The 15,541-nt window shown below is 43.5% G+C and overlaps 1 protein-coding gene across 1 annotated transcript; it reads right to left on the bottom strand.

Moving 5' to 3' along the window:
* Window positions 1–12,208: 12,208 nt before the first annotated feature.
* Window positions 12,209–14,547, bottom strand: GPR6 (G protein-coupled receptor 6). Its single transcript, XM_090280576.1, has 2 exons — window positions 14,394–14,547; window positions 12,209–13,820 (listed from the first exon to the last, which is right to left on the bottom strand). Exon 2 carries the CDS (start codon window positions 13,799–13,801, stop codon window positions 12,710–12,712), a length of 1,092 nt encoding a protein of 363 aa, XP_090136702.1. The 5' UTR covers window positions 13,802–13,820; window positions 14,394–14,547; the 3' UTR covers window positions 12,209–12,709.
* Window positions 14,548–15,541: the final 994 nt, after the last annotated feature.

Genomic DNA, 15,541 nt, shown 5'->3' with positions numbered 1-15,541 from the left:
CTTCAGTTTGCAGACCAATGCTCAGTCCACTGAGCCACACCAGGCAGGGAAGCATTTTCTCGATTTGTAAAAATTCTTCATATGTAAGAGAGTAATCCATTTGCCATATATATTTTTTAAATGTTTTTTTACTATGTCCTTTTAATTTTGTTTATGGCAGGGTATGTTTTTAGCACACATTCTTTGATTTCTTTAGTATTTTTGTGATTTTGTTCATTGCCTTTTAGCTCACAAACTCCCCAATCCAGAGGTATCATAGATAGGAACTCACTTGCATTATCTTCTAATTTTTAATAAAATAAAAATTTAACTTTTAACTCCTTAATCTATATCAAATACAATTAGGGAGGGTAGAAAACTCTTTTGACTCATTAGGTTAAAAGCTTTACCTAAAGCCCTTGAGATGGAACTGCATGATTTAGGTGTTGAAGATGGTATTTCAAGTACTAAATAAGACAAAGAACAGGTCATGGACTGAATTACAGGGCACAAGAGAATTTGGTTCTGGTGTTAGGGCTGATGACTGAGCTTGTCTATCAACTCACTGAGGGCTTAGCCAAAGATTGTCACTCAACAGTGGAGCTGAAGCTGCAACCAGACTCTGCTTCCTGGGTGGTATCATTCTCTCCAGTGGGTTCTGAGAGAACAAAAAGAAAAAAAGAAAAAGGCAGCCAAACTGAGCTTCAAGAGAAGGATAAGCAGTGTTGGAGGTCAAAACTCCCTTCCCCCACTGCTCGAAAGAGCCGGGACTTGGGAGTGATGGGACCATCCACTCTGAGTCTTGGGTTTGTAGTCAGATGAGGGAGTGTGAGGCTTTGCAAATAGCTGCAGCAACACCCTGCTTGCCAAAGGTCAAGCCTGGGTCACCGTCCCTAACAAAGCTCAGAGCTCAGTCCAGGCACTAGGATGTGGCGTCCCAGCCCAGCTGCTTTCCTAGAATGTAAGAAAAGGACATCTCTGAGAATGGAGGGAGAGGCAGGGAGAGGCTATGAAGACAAACAAGAGCACACCTGAGTCTGTGTGGCTGCTAGTATGCTGAACACCCTTTACAAGCTGTGCAGTCTTGGGTAAGTGACCCTCTTTCTCTGAGGCTCAGTATTACTGTCTGAAACCAAAGCAGGTTGGACAAGACGGCCTCTAAGGTCCCTTCCAGTCCTGACCCTCTCTAATGCTGCATCCAAACAAAACCCCCCAGCAGACGGGGTTGGCTCCCTGGACAGAGGAGGTGGCTCCTGTGTGGAGAGGAAGGCAGCCACAAATGGTCACAGGCTCCTGGACTTAAGTGCAATTTGCAAAGGCCAGGCAGGTTGGTTTTCACATACATACTGCACGGTGTGGAAAGTTCTGTTTTGGTACCAGCTAGTTTAGTGACGCCTATAACACACTGATTAAATGACTCAGCAACAAAAGATAATGTTATCTGTCGTCAGCCATTTTAGTAATGAAGTGGATATGCATTCACAGTGGTGGAAATGTGATTTATCACCATGTTATGAAATGTATTATTTAGCCATCTTTACCTTCTGCCATTGTTTTCATAAGCACTTTTGTGTAAAGTATTTGCAAAACATAAATTGAACACACTTCCAGCGAAAGAAAGAATGCTGTCTCATGATTATTTGCTTTGTATTCCCATTAATAATATGATAATAATAAAAACATCTCGGCAATAGTTATTCTTTCTTTTTTGTTTTTGAAAAAGATTTTATTTATTTTCAGAGAGAAGGGGGAAGTGAGGGAGAAAGAGAGGGAGAGAAACACTGATGTGTGAGAGAAATATCGACCAACCAGTTGCCTCTCATACACTTCTAACCAGGGACCTGGACCTGGCCTGAAACCCAGGCATGTGCTCTGAACAGGAATCGAACCAGCAACCTTTCAGTTCACAGGCCAGTGCTCAATATACTCAGCCACACCAGCTACAACAGCAATTATTCTTTTCATACAAGGTTCACTTAAATATTACAGTAACACTCCACTACCAGACACTATGATCATTTTTGGATTTGGTTACACTATGACTTGTCCTGTCACACACAGGTTTCTAGGACATGGCTGTCATCTGCACAAATGGCCTGTATTCCATAGACCCTTTCCCCCAACACAACACGTCCTGACTGGTAAGTAATATACTCAGAGAATTCTCTTATTGACTGTAGGACTTTCTCTTCCTATCGTTCCACCTGCATGTCTGTACTCAAATGTGTTCATCTAGCCCCTACTCTGGCTGGGAACATTAGCTCAGCTGGTTATGGACCTCTCTGGAGTTGATCCTGACAAATTCTTTCTTATAACTAACTGCTCTTCTTTAGAAAATAACCCAGATCTGCAGAGGATCTTTGAACACAAACTACTACTGAGTATGTAGGATATTTTCTTAGCAGGTGAGCCCTGGCAAGTCACTGGGACTTCCAGGTACCTGGGGTGTTCATGTGTGTGTATGTTAGAAAGAGAGACAGAGAGAAAGAGAAACAGAATGTGTGTGTGTTTGCTGGTTAGGTTTTGTTTGCTTTCCTGTACAAGGAATCTGGTTTGGGGAAGCATAGATGATATGATTAATGTTAATGTTATTCTGCTCAGGTAGTCCTAGATTTTAAGGTGCTATTTGAAAATTAAAAATTGATATTGCATAGCAAATAGGTAGATCTCAATTTTAGTCCATCAGGGGGGAAAATGGGTACAACATTGATGTGGATTACTGTTTTGAAGATAAATCTTAACTATGTATCAAAAAATGTTATAAAATAATGTGTTATATTCATACCATTTTCAGAGCAGCAGCTAAAGCTATTGAATGGCATTTTTAAAAACAGGTAACACACGTTGAATATTTTAGGGGTGCAACATAGGGAAACTTGAAAAGCAAAATGCACTTAAGCCCATAAATTCTTGACTATGTAAATATCAGCATTTATAAAGCCTGCTTAAAAACAACAGTAACAGCAGTAATAATAGTAGCTAAGGCATATACAATGCTACCACATGCCAGGCACTATTTGAACTTTATATAGTAACCCATTTAATCCCTACAGCAACCCTAGAAGGTAGTTACCGTTATGATTGCCCACTGTACAGATGAGAATCTGCCCAAGGTCTCACAGGAAGTTAAAAAATCAGAAGTCTTCCAGCCAAGATGGAGGCATAGACTGACACACTCTGTCTCCTCCACAACTAAGAAGGATTACAAGTACTGCAAAACTAAGAATAATAAGAAGTTCCTGAAAATAAAGTTACATGGAAGTCCAACTTATGAAGTCATAAACAAGTGGTGCTCGTCCGGACGGGTAGGAAGTGCGAACCCGCGGCTGAGAAAGATCGAACTGTGCTGGAGGCAGCAGCCGCAGCGGCGAACAGTGGGACCAGGTAAGCAGACACCGGTATTTGGGGGGAGGAGAGAAGCGCCTGGGAGCGGGCCCCGGCTGCAGACCAGACCCGTTGGCTCATGATTCCAACAATGGGGAAGGCAGACCCCCATTGAAAGGCGGCCCTGTTCCTCAGTGGAGAATAACAGCAGGAATCCATCTTGGACCCCCGCCCCCACAGTGTGATGAGAAAGGCCGCCAGGTTGTGACGAGCACGCGGGGCTCTGCCCAATATAACGTAGGTGTGACAGTGCCCCGCCCAAGAAGGAAAGATAAACAAAGCGGTCAGGATGGCAGAATTAATGATTGAAATGCAAATCACACAGCTAACAAAAAAAAAACAACAAATAAAGGCCTTGATCGATGAACAAATAGCGAATCTTTCTGAGGCTCAGTTCAGAGTTATAGTTATAAGACAGCTTACAGACCTAACAGCGGGGCTGAATCAAGACAGGGAAGGAATGAAGGCTAGTCCTGCTGAAATGAACAAAAATACATACAAGGCAAGTGGTGAGGAAGGGAAAGCCAGGGATTGAATTAACAAATTGGAACATAGGGAGGGAACAAACAGTCAACGAGTGCAGAAAGAAGAAACAAAAAGTGAGAAATATGATGAGAGGCTCAGAAACCTCTGGGACAGCTGTAAGCGATCGAACATTCGAATTATCGGATTGCCAGAGGGTGAAAAAGAACTAGAAATTGAAAAATTATGTGAAAAAATAATGAAGCAGAATTTCCCTGACTTGGAGAAGGAAATGAACTTACAGGTCCAGGAAGCACGGAGAGTTCTGGATAGGCTGGACCCAGGGAGGACCACACCAAAACACATTATAATCAAAATGTCAAAAATTAAAGATAAAGTGAGAATCTTAAAAGCAGCAAGAGAGAAGAGAAGAATTATGTACAAAGGGGTCCCAATTAGACTATCAGCAGATTTCTCAAAGGAGACTCTGTAGGCAAGAAGGGACTGGCAAGAAATATTCAAAGTAATGAAAATCAAAAACCTACAACCACGATTACTCTAACCAGCGAAGCTGTCATTCAGGATAGAAGGGCAGAGAAAGTGTTTCCAGGACAAAGTAAAACTGAAGGAGTTTGTTAGATCCAAACCACTGTTATACAAGATGTTAAAGGGACTGGTTTAGAAGAAGGAGGATCAAAACTATGAACATTAAAAGGAAAACTGTATCACAACAACCAACAAGAGAAGCTAGGGAATCAAAACAAAGGCAAACGAGAGGGGAAAAACAATTATAGGTATGGGGAACATATTGAGGGGAGGTCAGCGGGGAGGGGGAAGGGGGAAAAGGGAGGGAGATGGTGCAGGAATTAAGAAGCATAGTAGGAGGGAGTGGAGTAGACAGGAAGAGGTTGAGAAGAACTATATGCAGAACCAATGGGCATGGACTAAGGCGGGGACAGCTGGAGGGAGGGGGGAGCAGGACGAAAAGAAATTGGGACAACTGTAACAGCATAATCAATAATAAAAAATAAATAAAATCAAATATGAGAAATTAAAAAAAATCAGAAGATACTGTGAGTACTGTATACTATAAGATACTGTTTTCTTTCTCCATCTCCCTTTTCACTTCACCCTTAAATACAGGACCGCTGATCCCATTGGTCCATCTGCTAAGTGGCCAACTTCATACTCCTGCCTGGACTAGAGGGGACAGCCCTGCTCCTTATCTGGAGGCCTGGCCAGCTCCTTCTGATTATCTTCTGAGGCAACAAGGGCCAGGCTAACTGGCCATTGGGTCTCTTGCTCTCTTCTTTCATTCTGATGTTCTTCTATCCAGGTATGAAAGTTTGATGTTGATTTGGCTTGTTTCATAATCATCAATGGCATGATCTGAGACCTGAGACCTGAGTTTGAGTATTGAGGGCTTATACTGGGCAAAGCAAGTCAAGCTTTGGACTGAGGCTCTTCATAGATGCTTGGTTAAGAGAAAAGGACAGATCATATGACACAGCCCAGCTTCCAAGGATGCTCTGCGTTTCCATTGTGTGACAAAGCTACCGCAAACTTCCACAGCTAAGGATTTTGACTGGATGTCATCCCTGCTATTTCCTTAAAGAACTTGGAAAGGTTGTAGGTAGAATTCAGGTATTTCTGGACCCTCTGACCACAATCACTTAGCGCTCTTTTTCTCAAATTTTCCCCACAGAATTTCAGCAACATCTACAGCAACAACAGGCTTGGGATTGTTTTTCTGTGGAGAAGGGTCTGTGCTAAACCTTCACAGTTCTCCCCTCCTGTGTGACCAGGGGCAAAGTCTGATTGAGGTTGGAAAATCAGGCTCCTTTCTGGAACTGTACTTCCTTTCCACACACCTCAGGTCTTGACTGTTTTACGCTGTGTTCTGCCAGATGAATGCAATAGCTCATCACATGTTTTATTAAAGGACCATAAACCTCTGTCTAGTCTTAAATAATTGAAAATTTGGGGTTGAATCTTGAAAATCTCTTCTCTGTCTGTAACTGGATGTTCAGTTTGAGATGGAAAAGACAGTGTATTTGTTCCTGAAGCTATGAGGGGTAAAATCTCCTCGAATTCATCCATTTCTGATTTGCCTTTCTTTCTGAGCCTTTGGGAATGTGACATTTCCCACCCCCTTGTAGTTAGGTGGGGCTATGTGACCCACTCTGCCCAGTGGGCTAGAAGTGAAAATGTCATTTGTGGGCCAAAGCATTTCATAGATGATGGTAGACCCTCATGTGCTCCTGTCTCCTGCCCCAGTGATTATAGAAAAGATGGATGCCTGTATTGCTGCAGAGAGAACAGTGGCCTTGGGAAGTTGACCAGGCTGTGCAGTTAGCATCGTACAAGTGAGACATCTTTGTGGTGTGAAGCCACTATGATTTGGGGGTGGGGGCAGGTTGTTTCTTACTGCTGCATAACTTAGCCTATTTTGACTAATAAGCTGTATCATATTGAAACTTTGCATTTTAATTCCATATAGTATTATCTGTAACAGCTGTTATGTTAACTTATTTACTACAACTCTACTGAGGTATAATTGACATATACTGAGTTGTACATATGTAAAGTGTACAACTTGATGTGTTTTGATATATTTACACATCCATGAAGTCATCATCATGATCAATATAATGAATTTATCCATCACCCTAAGAAGTTTCTTTGTACCCCTTTGTAATCTCTCTCTCTTTCCCATCCCTACTCTCCTGGTTCCAATGATTGACATACTTTCTGTCACTATACATTTTCAAGAATTTTATATAAATGAATTCTTACACTCAGCATAATTATTAGGAGATTCATCCATGTTGTTGCATGTATCAGTAGTTCATTCCTTTTAATTTTCTAGTAGCATTCTATTGTGTGGGTGTATCACAATTTATTTATGCATTTACTTGTTGACGGACACGAGTTATTTTCAGTTTTTTGCTAATACAAGTAAAGCTACTATGAACATTTGTGAACAAATGTCTTCACATGGACAAATGCTTTCATTTCTCTTGGGAAAATATTTAGGAGTGGAATGGCTAGATCATGTGGTAGGAGTATGTTTACCTGCTTAAGAAACCACCAAACTACTTTCTGAAGTGTGTGTACCATTTCATATCCCTACCATCCATGTATGAGAATTCCAATTGCTCTTCCTCCTTGCAATGCTTGGTATGGTCTGGTCTTTAATTTTGATTAAATTATTACACTATCCCAAGTTCACAGCTTTGTTCCCAATGTCGTCACCTTAGGTTCTTAAAACTTCTTGCAATAGTCTCTTAACTGGCAGTCCTCCTTCAGATAAATTGAGGTTGTCAGCTAGGAACTCTGAACTTCCTCCCACCACCTATACATTTAGCTCTATCTCTGCCAATCATCCCCACCTTGCATCCTTCCAGAGCAACAGAGCTGTGTCTCTACTTCCTCCTGTCTTAGTCCTCCTCTCTCCCTAACATTGTGCCCTGGACCCCATTCTCATCCTGTGAAGCCTCACTCTGTCAGGCATCTTCTTTTCTCTCTCTTCTGCTTCTCCAATTATATAGTACTTGTTTCCCAGTTTAATAATAGGTTCACCTCTTGCCCATCTTTAAAAACTAAACCAAAACAAAACAAAACAAAGACTATCTTGTGGCCTTGTATTTTCCTGAAGCTACCACGTATCTCTCTCCTTCCATTTAAAGTTAAATTTATTGGGGGGCGGGGGGAGAAATTGGAATATGTCCATATTCTCTCAATCCACTGCAACCTAGCTTCCATCCTACTCTTCATTGAAGCAGCTGTCATGCAGGTCACCATGTTCCTAAATCTAATACCTTCCAACCCTCTTTTACTTGACCTCTGGGCAGCCTTTACACGCTTGATCACTTCCTTCTTAAAACATTTTTATTCTTGACTTCCTGAGGCTCTCCCTGGATGCTTCTGCTTGGTCTGCTTTTTTCTTTTGCCTATCCTGGTTCTACTCCACCTATTATTGTGTCCAGACTGTGGCTTTGGCCTTGCTCATTCCCTTCTGTGGCTTCACTTCCACCTTAGGCCAATGACTACTGAAATAACTTCTCCATTTCAGCCATCCTTGTGAGCTCCAAAGCCACAGAGCCAGCTGCCTTCATGTGGATGTCCCACAGATCCTGACATTTAATACATATAAAACTTGATTCACCACCCCCCTCCTCAAATCTGTCTCTGTCTATATTTTCATCTCAGTGCACATAGAACTGGATAGCCAATAGAATGTTATTGACTCCTAACTTGTTCCTCAACCACCAAAATCACTCACTCCGAGGTACTTCACTTTTTTGAAAGGCCTCGAGTCCTTCTCCTTCTCTCCATCCCTTCTCTCCCTCTAAGCTGAGGCTGATATGACCTCTCACATGGATTGCTCCAACTGGCTTCGGAATAGTTTCTTGGCTTCCAGTATTTTCCACCTGCAATTCACCCCCAGCACAGCTCTTTGTGACCTGGCTCCTGCCTACCTCTCCAGACTTACCTCCTGCTACTTCCTCTCTAGGCTTAAAGTCTTAAATACTCTCATCATACTGAATGGCCTGCATTTTCTCTAAATGGGCCATGTTTTTGTGCTTCATGTTGTCCCCTTAGACTGGAATACCTTCCTTCAATGTCCTTTGCCTTACAAATTCCTTTTGTTCTGCTAGACTCAGCTCAGTATTGCTTCCCTAGTGGAGTCATCCACAGAATTTCCCTGGCTTTCCTATGGGATCCTACCACTCTGTGTATATCTTTGTTATTGCACTTTTCATCAGTACTGCTCTCAGAGCTTTGACTGTTTCCTTATATGGCAAAAGAGACTTAGCACATTTAAGTTAAGGATCTTGAAATGGGGAGGTTATTCTGGATATTTTAGGCAGGCCTTAAATGTAATCACAAGTGTTCTTATAAGAAAGATGCAAAGGTCCCTGGCCAGTGTGGCTAAGTTAGTTGGAGTGTCGTCCAGTAGACAGAGAGGTTGCAGGTTTGATTCCAGGTCAGGGCACATGTCCAGGTTGCTGGTCAGGGCATGTACGAGAGGACAGCTGATTGATCTTCCTCTCTCACTCTCTCTCCTTTCCTTTCTCTCTAAAGCAATGAAAAAAAATGTTCTTGGGTAAGGAATAAATAAATAAATAAGAAGGATGCAGAAGATTTGACTACAGAAGAGGGTAATGTAATCACTTAAACAAGAATATACACTGTTGGCATTAAAGATGGAGGAAGGGTTCACTGGTTGAGGAATGCAACTAAAATCTGGAAAAAGCAAGGAAACAAATTCCCCTTCCTCTAGAGCCTCCAAAGAGGGTGTAGCCCTACTGACATCTTTTTTTTTAATTAATTAATTGATTAATTAATTAATTGGGAGAGAGGGACGCCTGCTTTGTAACAATTTCCCCCCTCTCAGACTTAAGACCCTTCCTGCTGACACCTTGATTGCAGCCTAGTGAAATTAATTTCAAACTTCTGGTCTTCAGAACTGTAAAGGATAAATTTATATTGTTTTAAGCTACCAAGTTGTGGTTACTTATTACAGCAGCAATAGGAAACTCATACCCTGGGCCCACCAAGGCCCTGTCCTGGGCCTCCTCCAGCTGTGCTACTCTTGGGTGAAGAGTCTATGTCCTTACTTCTAGACTTGGCACCAGGTTCCCAGGACCCTGGAATTCCTTACTCAAGAAATTCTTACTCAAGTCCTATTTTCAGGGCCTAAATACCTCTTCCCTAAATCTGCCCTTTTCTTTTTTTCCCAAAATCTTTATACCTTTACTATGTCTAAATTTTCTACTGTGCTTTAAATGTAAAAATATGCGTTAGGCTGGATGCACAGGTACTAAAAATGTCTTAAATGTCATCTGTGAATAAATTACCTCCATTATGGTCTATCTGTAGCAAAGTTTGCTTTTAGCCTCAGCATAATCATACAATGATATAAGAACTGTAGGATCTATATCTGCCCTTTTGAGACAGACTGCACTGCTTATGCCTGCATTTGAAGGGTAGTGAAGGGAGCAACTGTTTGTATATAGACAACAGACTGAAGGGCACAGAAACTGGATCCAGGAGTCCAGAGGAAAAAAGACAACTACAATAATTCAGGCATGAGGTGATGATAGTGATGGAAATGGTGTGAAGTGGCTAGACTCTGGATATATTTTGAAAGTTAAGGCAAAGGATTTTGCTGACAATTTTGATGGGAAGTAAGTGAGAAAGAAAAGAATGATTGCAAGGTTTTTCTAGCCTGAGCAACCGGAATAATGACATTGCCATTAACTTAGATGATAATGAAGGGAGAAAGGAGACAGGTTTTTGGGTAAAGGTAAGTGGCCCAATTTTAAGTATGTTACATTTGGGATGCCCATTAAATAGCAAAGTGGGCAGGCAGTTGGATGTTTAAGTGGATCTTGCCTTTCTCAAAGACTGACTTTCTTAATATTTGATGGGTCAAATAAATACATGACATTCCTCCATAGTAATGCTTCAAGATATACACACAGTTTTATACTCTGACATTATTAGGTTGGTTAATATCAAGCCTATTGACATTGCACAGCCTGGCCAACTGCATAAGCCAGAGATATTAACAACCTGATTGTTTAGTATCTTCTTATTCATGGGTCTCTCAAACATTCTGATTAGAACTAGGGCTGGTATTGAATATTAATAACAAGTGAATTGAAGTCAGATCCATGGTCTCTGTGTTATTAATGTAGTTTAAACTTAATTTACTGATGGCAAAATTTTTTCTCTATAATTATAAAGTGTACAGTAATATTGATTTTTTTTGTTCCATCTCTAAAATTATATTGTTTCCCACCCCCCACATATTTGGAAAAATTTGCAGCCAGAGCTTTGTTCTTTCAGTCCATTTGAATGCATCCTGGATACCAGTAGGGCTTGAGACAGTATCTGATGATGCTGAATAGTCTGTGAAAGTTAGTTATTTAGAAAATGTTAATTTGATGAATGAGCAATAATGATGATTTTCCTGGCTCTGAATTTACAGACACTATAAAACTAAATGTCTATAAAACTTAGTGTGTTTTATAATATTAAAAAGGTCATAGCTCTTTGAAAGATGTTGGAAACTAGATTGCTAATGCATTTTCTCTTGTACCTTCTACAGTCAAGCTTTTCCTACCCTCATTATCCTGAAGTTTCTCTTGTCAAGTTCACCAATGACAGGCACATTTAAAAATCTGTAGTCATTGTTTTTAATCTTCATGTTACTTATTCTCTCAACAGCATTTGATCCATGTTACTTATTCTCTCAACAGCATTTGATCCAGTTGACTAATCCTTCCTCAAACACTTTCCTTTATTTTGGATTCTTGTGCTTTCTTGGTGTTACGGTTAATTTTATGTGTCAACTTGACTGGACCATAGGACGCCCAGACATTTGGTCAAATCTTATTCTGGGTGTGTCTGTAAGGGTGCTTGTGTGTGTTTTTCAAAACCCTAAGAGCAGTGACTACTTGTGCACTTATTTCTTCACAGGTGCTCATAGCACACTTATCTCATTTATCTCCGTCCTGTACAAAGGGGAAGAGGTGAGTCATTTACAACGACTCACACCCCTTGGTGGAATGGAATGTTTAGTCTTTGAGGATCTTAATACCCTCAAATGGGGCTGCTGGGCATACCTTCACTTGCCTCATGAACACAATATACAGGACTTGGCCAGCAACAATATACTCAGTTAATAAAAATTTTCAACATTTAAAATTCTTTCCAGACTGAGAAAAACCACAACTAAAAGTTGTGATTTCAGGATTCACAAGTGCACATGGGTAAGATGAAAGAATGGTTTCAGACATCCTCTGGAGCTTGTCATCCAAATCCAGTAACTAAGGGAGCAGATTAATCTGCACTGATAACACCAATAATCTTTTAGTGTTCTGTGAATACTGTTACATGAATATATTACTCTCCACCATTATCTGATTAGGTATTTCAGTGACAATTTATGAAAAATATACAAATGCATATGATTTTTAAAAATCTTCACCCGAGGATATATTTCTTGACTTGAGAGAGAGAGAGAGAGAGGGAGGACGAGAGAGAGAGAGAGAGAGAGAGAGAGAGAGAGAGAGAGAGAGAGAGAGATGTCAGAGAGAAACATCGATTGGTTGCCTCCCATGTGTGCCCTGGCTGGGGGTTTGAACCCTCAACGTAGGCATGTGCTGTGACCAGGGATCGAACCTGCAACCTTTTTGGTGCATGGGATGATGCTCCAACTAACTAAGCCACCTGGCCAGGGCCATATGATTTTTCATTAAGATTTTCACAGGAGGAAGATGATACACAATAAACTTTTAAAGTAAATATATTAATACTTCAACTCTCAAATAGCAATTCTATAGTCAGTCACATGCCCAAAATTACATTTTATGTGTTTATTTGTGTACAAAATGTTATAATTTACTTATGCATATGCAGCAAAATATTCTATCACATACAACAAAATACACCTTTTACTCTCCTTCCCTTGCCCTTGAAAATGGCAACACTGTTTTGGCAGTTCAGCAGCTAAAAATGAAATGCTATAAGTAAGCAGTATTGGAATGTGTTCACTTGACAAATGTGATGTACAATTTGAGTATACAACCACATCTTTGTTAGTTTTTTTCACAGACCAGAAAATTCTACATCCTGAACACCTCCAGAAGATACAAATAATTTGTATATATATGTACACATGTATACACTGTATATGTAAAATACCACCAAACTTCTTTGTCCTTGTGAATTTGTCATGTATATGTTTATTTTCTCTTTCTTTTCCAAGTCAGAGTCACACTACTCGGGTCTCAGAGTTCATTAGCAGGCACCGAGAAGCTCACCATACGCTGGCTGTTGGGGATGTGGTGCTGGCGAGGACAGAGAGCCCTCAGACATCACTGGGAGACCTGGAGCGGAAGGGCACTTTGGACTGGAAACAGCCACAGAACAGGAGCCACAGGGCACGCTGGATCTCTTGGTTGCGGAAGGCATAGATAATAGGATTGATCATGGAGTTATAGGTGGCGGGCAGCAGGGTGGCGTAGGTGTAGACTGCCGGGTCCTCACGGCTGCCGACCACGCAGTATAAGGCGAAGGGCAGCCAGCTGATACCGAAAGTACCCAGCACCACAGCCAGCGTACCCACGCCCTTTCTGGTGGCTACAAGGTGGGGTGGTGCCAGGCAGTGCTGCTGCAGCGCGATCTGGTGCGCATGGCGCCAGACCACCTGGCAGATGCGTACGTACAGGTGCAACATGATGCCGAAGACCGCAAAGAAAGCCGCGGAGAGCAGCGCCACGTGGCTGCGCGTCAGAGGGCGCACCACGCTACAGGTGGTATGCTCTGCCAGGCAGTTCCAGCCGAGCACCGGCAGCAGCCCGAGGCCTAGGGAGACGGTCCAGGTGGCGGCGAGCAGGAGGTGCACGCCCAAGAGGGTCCGCCGCGAGTAGTAGGTGAGCGCGTTGTAGAGGGACAGGTAGCGATCCACCGTTATGGCCAGCAGGCTGCTGACTGAAGCAGCAAAGGAGGACACAAGGAAGCCCACCGTGAGCAGGCTCACCGTCTCCGAGGGCACCACGTACTGGAACACGAAGTGCAAGATGAGTCCGCAGCCCGCCAGCAGGTCGGCGGTGGCCAGGCTGCCCACCAACACAAACATGGGCGTGCGCAGCGCCGGAGTAGACGCGATGAGCACCACTACCAGAGCATTTTCTCCTGCAATCAGCGTCCCGGACACACACAGCAGCACGTCCCACGGATTCACCGCCGACAGTAGCAACCCAGGCGGCGCAGCTGGCATCTGGGAAGACAGCTCCAGCGACCCATTAGCCACGCCCCCGCCTCCGAGCGCCACCGCCGCTGCAGGATGCCCCCATTCACTGGTGTCCCGCGCCCCTGCTGCTGTAGCTGCTGCCACCGCTCCCTCGGCCGCCACTGCCACCACCTGGGACTCGTTGAGAGAAGAGGTGCTAGCGTTCATCGCGGCCGGACACTGCACCCTATGTGGAAAAGGACAGCAAGCGTCAGGTGTGCAGTTCAAGTTGCCAGAGAACTTCCCGGGAGCCGGTGTCCTGCTCATATTGCCCATCCCAGCCCGCACCCCGTGGCAGAGCGAGGAAGCAGCGATTAAGTGAGAGTCAAAAATAAATACCTGTTGAATGAATGAGTGAAATGCACACGGGTGCTCTCACAGATATCTGAGTTTTTGCAGAAACACACACGGATAATATGCACTCACATGCACACAGATCTATTCCATAAAGGTGACTGCATCTGCACACGCATCCGTCTGCACCTAGCTAGGGGTGTCAGGGTGTTATCCTAAACTGGGCCACAGAGTCGCTGTCCGCGGTGCTGAAAGCTAAGTTTCCGCATGCAGCGCCCAGCGGGTCCGGAAACCACAGACACCTCGAAAGGAGGCTTGGGGGGAAGAGAAGTTGATGAGTATGCGTCAAGGGAGGGTCAGGGTCAAGCCTGGCTCTATTTCTTCGGCTTTGGGGAGGACTCACGCTATCGTTCACCCCTTCCCATCTCCACACCCTTCTAGTTCCTCTGGGAACGCAGCTGCTCACCTGGGGAGTCAGGGCTTCAAAAAGTCTATGATCATGAGCGCTGTGGTGGGGCGCCAGGCTGCGTCCCCGGTGCGGACAGAGCCGATGCCTGCGAAGCGACCAGGGACGGAGAGGAGAGGAGCTCCGAGCGCCAGTGGTCGTGCGGAAGCCAAGGAGAGTGAGGGACACAGTCAGTGGCAGAAAAGGCGGTTACGAGCAGCGCGCCTGCTGCAGATTGACAGGCAGGGTGCGGTGACGTCAAGCTCCCGGTTCAGCATTCGCTCTCCTCACCAGCCCAGCACTACCACCCCCTTCCTTGTTTCCCCACCCCCAAACGAGGTATCTGAGCGTTCACGGAGGGAGGAGAAGCGGGAACGGCTGCCTTTAGTTCAGAACCTCCAGGAATGGGATGGGGGAAAGAGAAGAAAAGAGAAAGAAGTGAAGAAGACTCTGAGGCTAGGCAAGGAGGGTGACCTGGGAGGAAACGGGTGAAGAATGAGTTGAACTGGCCATGCAGCAAAGCCCAGAGTCAAAGGTCACCGAGAGGGCCAGGTAGAATAAGAAGCCCTGGAAAAGGGAGAGGTTGGGGCTGGGACATCTGAAGGCAGAGTTGCTACCTTGAAAAACATAGTACTGTTTTAGGAACAGGAATGCATTGGCAGGTAGAGGGATAAGCTTTCTTTTTTAAAAAGGATGTTTGCAAAACAGTGTATTGAGTAGTCAGAGGACATATGCACAGTTGTGGAGAACAGAGAGAAGATGAGATATTTGTGGAAAACCATCTCTTCTTTTCAAGGTTACCTGTGCAGTTCCTCTTTTTCTCCCTCCATTCCTTCCTCTCTCTCTCTCTCTCTCTCTCTCTCTCACTGTCTCTTGAACTCTACACAGCAGATTTCACCTTGACCTTCCTAGTCCAATGTTCCTCAATTTTGGTAGCTGCTATAGTGCCCTTAGAACTGGCTCTTTAATTAAAGACCAAGTCTGTGTCTTGTTAGAAAATAAGAAAACAGCAAAACGTGATTTACTTTCTTGGCAACAGACTTTGCCCTGTTAATCAGTACCTTTTAAAACAAATTGCAGGATGAAAATAGTGATAACTCAGCTGCACCTGACTTCAGTAGGCAAGAGTTTCATTTTCAGCTCAGATAAATCACCCTTTTTGGTTTAAG

This window comes from Furipterus horrens, unplaced genomic scaffold, assembly GCF_987537825.1.
Source record: "Furipterus horrens unplaced genomic scaffold, mFurHor1.1.pri manual_scaffold_6, whole genome shotgun sequence".
In the NCBI taxonomy this organism is placed as follows: Eukaryota; Metazoa; Chordata; class Mammalia; order Chiroptera; family Furipteridae; genus Furipterus; species Furipterus horrens.
The sequence above is the reverse complement of the archived record's forward strand: the minus strand, read 5'-3'. Positions and strand labels throughout refer to the sequence as shown.

What these genes read in the sequence shown, in the direction of transcription:
- GPR6 (XM_090280576.1), bottom strand. Translation starts at nt 13,801, where the DNA reads ATGAACGCTAGCACCTCTTCTCTCAACGAGTCCCAGGTGGTGGCAGTG.